This window comes from Silene latifolia, chromosome 8, assembly GCF_048544455.1.
Source record: "Silene latifolia isolate original U9 population chromosome 8, ASM4854445v1, whole genome shotgun sequence".
Lineage (NCBI taxonomy): Eukaryota > Viridiplantae > Streptophyta > Magnoliopsida > Caryophyllales > Caryophyllaceae > Silene > Silene latifolia.
Genome location: NC_133533.1, coordinates 29,119,434 through 29,124,391, shown reverse-complemented (window position 1 = coordinate 29,124,391; position 4,958 = coordinate 29,119,434). Strand labels below are relative to the sequence as shown.

General features: G+C 36.3%; 1 protein-coding gene across 1 annotated transcript; it reads left to right on the top strand.

Moving 5' to 3' along the window:
* The first annotated feature begins 3,516 nt into the window (after positions 1 to 3,516).
* Positions 3,517 to 4,614, top strand: LOC141594933 (uncharacterized). The gene has a single exon (XM_074414912.1). It carries the CDS (start codon positions 3,517 to 3,519, stop codon positions 4,612 to 4,614), a length of 1,098 nt encoding a protein of 365 aa, XP_074271013.1.
* The last annotated feature ends 344 nt before the right edge of the window (positions 4,615 to 4,958 follow it).

Genomic DNA, 4,958 nt, shown 5'->3' with positions numbered 1-4,958 from the left:
AAACCGTGGTTGGAGTTTATGTTGACACGTGGCTGACGTGTTGGGATAGCACAAACAACCGAAGACACGGAGATGATGGTATGTGGGAGTGCGAAGGAAAAGGGCGGAAGCTGGGGACCTATAAGAGAGAAGTTTGGAGGGAAGAATGTTGTGAAGGTAAGCGGCGGTGTGTAGTGCATCGACCCAAAACGGAGGGGGTAGGGACGCGTGAAGAAGGAGGGTTAACATGATTTCATTTAGACGGCGAATCATACGTTCTGCTTTACCATTTTGTGGTGAGGTGTGTGGACACAAGAAGCGGAGAGTGAGGCCGTGATTTTGTGCTAAATCGTGGAAGATGGAGTTATCAAATTCTCGACCCATATCACATTGAAAGCTTTTAATGTCGCAAGAAAATTGAGTTTTAATAAGAGCACGAAATTGTAAGAATTTAGATGGTGCTTCGGATTTAAATTTGAGAGCATAGACCCAAACATACCGAGTGTAATTATCGATAAGAACCATGTAGTATTTGAATCCTGTTTTGCTAAGAATGAGGGAGGTCCACAAGTCACAATGCACAATATCAAACGGCGAAACAGACATAGAAGTAGAATCATTAAAAGGAAGTCGTTTGTGTTTTCCGACTTGACATGAATGACAAAGTTTGGAGGTAGACTCCTTATTACAATGAATGGAATTATTGTTTTGTAAAAATTTAACAATATTTAAACTGGGATAACCGAGGCGAGGGTGCCACGGGTCAAGTGATGACGCGGCTAGGACGGTGATGGGCGGCTCATTTTATGACGTGGCTGACACCTGCCGTCATCCTGTTTTCAATCATGATTCGCGATCTATAACACTTTTAACTAAGGGTCTTCTTGGTCTTATTTGTACTGGAGTGGTGTTCCCCCTTCCCTTGCCCCTACCCCACCTTTTTTAGTATATCCTCTACATTTATACCCTAGTATTTTTTAGATGAAAATGGTGAGTTTGTTTTGTTTGATCTTTGGAATGGTTGTGTTCTTGTGTATGGACTAACATTGTGTTGTCCTCTCTCCTCTCCCCTTCCCCCACTTATTGCTCCAGGGATGAAATGCATGTTTCTGTTTTTTATTTTTATTTTTGCTGCATGCTCACTATTTTCATCTTTGTTTAGTTTGGCATTGGTGTCTCTTATCAAATTCAAACTGGAATCGCCTCTGATTTTAGGTTTGTTTCCGGTCATTGGCTTTGGGTGTTTATGGTGTATGTCGTTGTGAATCTTGTAATGCTATTTGTGTTGGTGGTTTTGTGGTGGGCGGATGATGTGTTCTTTTATGTGTTATGAATCTTTGATGATTTAGTGAGTCTATTTGGGTTGCGTTATGGTTTTGACAATGGAGTTAGTTGGATTGGATGTGGTAGTTTCCTAATCTTAAGTTAATGCCGCTTGTTTGTTGTTTTAAATCGTCTTTGTTAGAATTCTATATACATAATTTAGCTATGGAATCAGGATTTGTTGATTTTTCACAATTTCGATATCCAAACGCTAAGATCGCAATTGCTTGGAGTACGGATAAATGTTAGTATATGTCAAATTTGAAAAACAAGGAAAAAGTGAAGGCACGACAGAGGAAAAAAATGTGTACAAAGGAAAATAAATGGGTTGAATTTGTAAATGAAGTGAATGGTGGCGTCATTTTATATGAGCTGATTTATTTAAAGTCGGGATTTTATACAAATCTAAAATAAATGTGTGTTTTTTTGGATTTAAAATCACTCATTTTAAGTTCAGTTCGGATTCTATAAATTCAGTTCAGAATCACATCCTATAAATTCAAGTCAGATCTTATAAATTTAGTTTTTTTTTTTGGATTTGAAGTCATTCCTACGTTCAATTTAGAAAATTTAAATTCAATCACATTATCAATTATGTACTATATAAATGACACAAATTATTTCTGCTAAGGGCTGGCCCCAGTTTATATAGCCCATTGAATTGTGCAACTGTAGCCCACTCTTTTACGTTGGTTCCCTTCCCATTGAAAACGTTATCTTTATATCCAAATGGTTTTGTAGACGGTATATCAATAAGATCACAAAATCTCATTGAAGACGCGCGATATCAGTCACAAGCTTGTGACGGATACCATTTCCTCTCACAAAATGCCCATTGAGAGGTGAGTGGGAAACACATGGGGGTGCCCCACCTTGTCCCCTCTCCTTTTTTGTGAGAGGTCACAAGCTTGTGACGGGATTAGCCCGTCACAAGCAAGACTAGCTGAAGTAAGATTGCACACATTGTTTATGCAAGATGTCTAATGATGAGATAATTTACTAGTCTTGACAAAGTTTTAAGTTGAGTCTTGGAAATTCAAGACTTTGGATGAGTCTTGACTCCACTTTGAAGGAAAATTATCCAATGAGTGGATAACATGTGTCATTTCTTTTTGTAAAAAAAAAAAAAAAAAAAAAAAAAAGTGGAAAAGTAGAGTCTGAGGTGAGTCTGACGGATAATGTATAAAGCCTAAGGTGAGTCTTAGGCGAGTCTGAACAATAAATAAATAATAAAAGTTAATGGAAAGCTGATGTAGCAGAGTCTTAAGACTTGAAAGAATCTTATTGATAATCATACATTCATACCCTTACATCAAGGCTCCATTTGGCACGACATTTCAGGTAACTTATTTGACCAAAGTAGCTTATTTGACCAAAATTTCAGCTACCTGATATTTTTGCAAGTGTTTGACAAGTAGCTTATTTGGTCAAATAAAGTACCTGAAATTGAATGCTACCTAAAGTAGCATTTGAGATTTTAGGTACCTGAAATAAATTATCTTCCATTAATACCCCTTCAATCTATAATATTAAATAATTATCATATCATTTTACGTCATTTTACCAAAATCAGCTACCTTTTTAGCTAGTTTGTCAAACATTTTTGTTTTTATAATCTGTTACTATATTAGTTAATACTTTTCAGTTACCTTTTCAGGTTTCAGTTAATTTTTCAAGTTTCAGGTAAGTTTTCAGGTTTCAGGTAGCTTTTCAGCTAGTTTTATCAAATAGAGCCCAACACTCCTTTGCACAAACGGTTGTATTCGGTTGTACAAATTGTTGTCCAACCTAAAGAATTACTTTCTCCATTCAACTCCACTCTACCTATTGACAAAAAGCACAAGTTTTAAGGGTTTATTAAAAAATGAATTGAAGTACAAATGGAGTTGTGCCATTTACTTTATAGAATCAGATTTTGTCTAGTATTAGTGTGTTAAACAAACACTAATTTTCCCACCTAAATTACAAAACTTCAAAAACCCCACCAAACACTTTAATTTCCCACCAAAATCTGTCCAGTCAATCTGTTGGAACTCAGCAACTTGGTTAGTTTTATCCATAAATTACAATCATCCTCACATTAAATTACATATTCCCTCATTCATTAACAACACAACAAAAAAAAACTTTCTAAAATTAATTACAGCCCAATAAATTACAGTCCATCACTACCATTAAATTACACAAGTTTCCTAAATTATCTTCAGAGCATCAATGGGGTTCAAGTGCATGTGTGAAGAAACGAGAACTGAAGTCGCCATCTACTTGCTTCAAAAATCAAATGACGGGCAGCTTGATCGTGGTGCAATCAAAGAGGCAGCAAACAGATTCAATGCAAGTGTAAGGACCATATCAAACATATGGCGACTTGCAAAAAAACCAAGGTTAGTAGGTCAAAAATTAGATGTCAAGAGTGGTAGGATAGGTAACAAAAACAGAAAAAGGATTTTACCAAACATTGAACATATAAAATCACTTGATAAATCACTAAGGGACACAATGATCAGAGTTTCTGAAAATTGTGGAGTTTCAGTTGGAACGGTCCATTCATGGGTGAAAGAAGGTTTACTTAAACGTCATTCAAGCCCATTACATCCTAAACTCAGTGAGTTACACAAGGATCAAAGGCTACTTTATTCATTAAAGTCATTGGTTGTTAAACAAGTTCTTGAAGAGTTCTTAGATCTCAATAATGTTCCAGTGACTGAAATAATTTTTAATGAAATGAGCAACGTAATACACATGGATGAGAAGTGGTTCTATATTACGGAAGACAATGAAACAGTGTACGTAGTTGAGGGGGAGGAGCTGCCTCATAGATGCTGTCAATCAAAGAGGTACATCACAAAAGTGATGTTCATGTGTGCAGTTAGCAGACCTATTTATGGTGAAGATGGTGAATGCATATTTGATGGTAAAATAGGCATGTTTCCATTTACTAATCAAGTTCCAGCAGCTAGGTCAAGCAGAAATAGGCCAAGGGGTACATTAGAGACTAAGCCTATTGAGTCAATCACAAAACAAGTAATCAAGGATTGTCTAATTCATCAAGTGATTCCAGCAATTAAGAGTGTTTGGCCAGAAGGTCTTAGCAAGCACATTTACATACAACAAGACAATGCTAGGCCACACATTAAGAATGATGATCCTGATTTTATGGCAGCAGCAAATTCAGATGGATTTAATATTGAGTTAGTATTTCAGCCCCCTAACTCACCAGACCTAAACGTTAATGACCTTGGGTATTTCAAGGCACTACAATCATTACAAAAAAAAGAAGGCAGCAAAGACAGTGGACGACCTGGTGAATGAAGTAATGCAAGCATTTATCGATTACAGTCCAAGCAAACTAAACAACATTTTCTTATCATTACAAGCAGTTATGATAGAGATGATGAAGTGTAAGGGTCATAACAATTTTTCACTCCCTCATATGGGGAAGGGTCATCTAGCTGCTATTGGCATGTTGCCAAGGAATCTAATAGTCAATGAAGTTTTAGTAAGGCAATGCATTGAACATATGCAGGGTTTAGGTAAAACTGAAGGTTTAGAATACATAATGACTGAACTAGGATATAATGTTGAAGCTATAGTAGATCAGTTAAATGGAATGTAATGCCTTTTTAAATAAAGGTTATGTAATGTTCAGTTTAATG

What these genes read in the sequence shown, in the direction of transcription:
- LOC141594933 (XM_074414912.1), top strand. Translation starts at nt 3,517, where the DNA reads ATGGGGTTCAAGTGCATGTGTGAAGAAACGAGAACTGAAGTCGCCATC.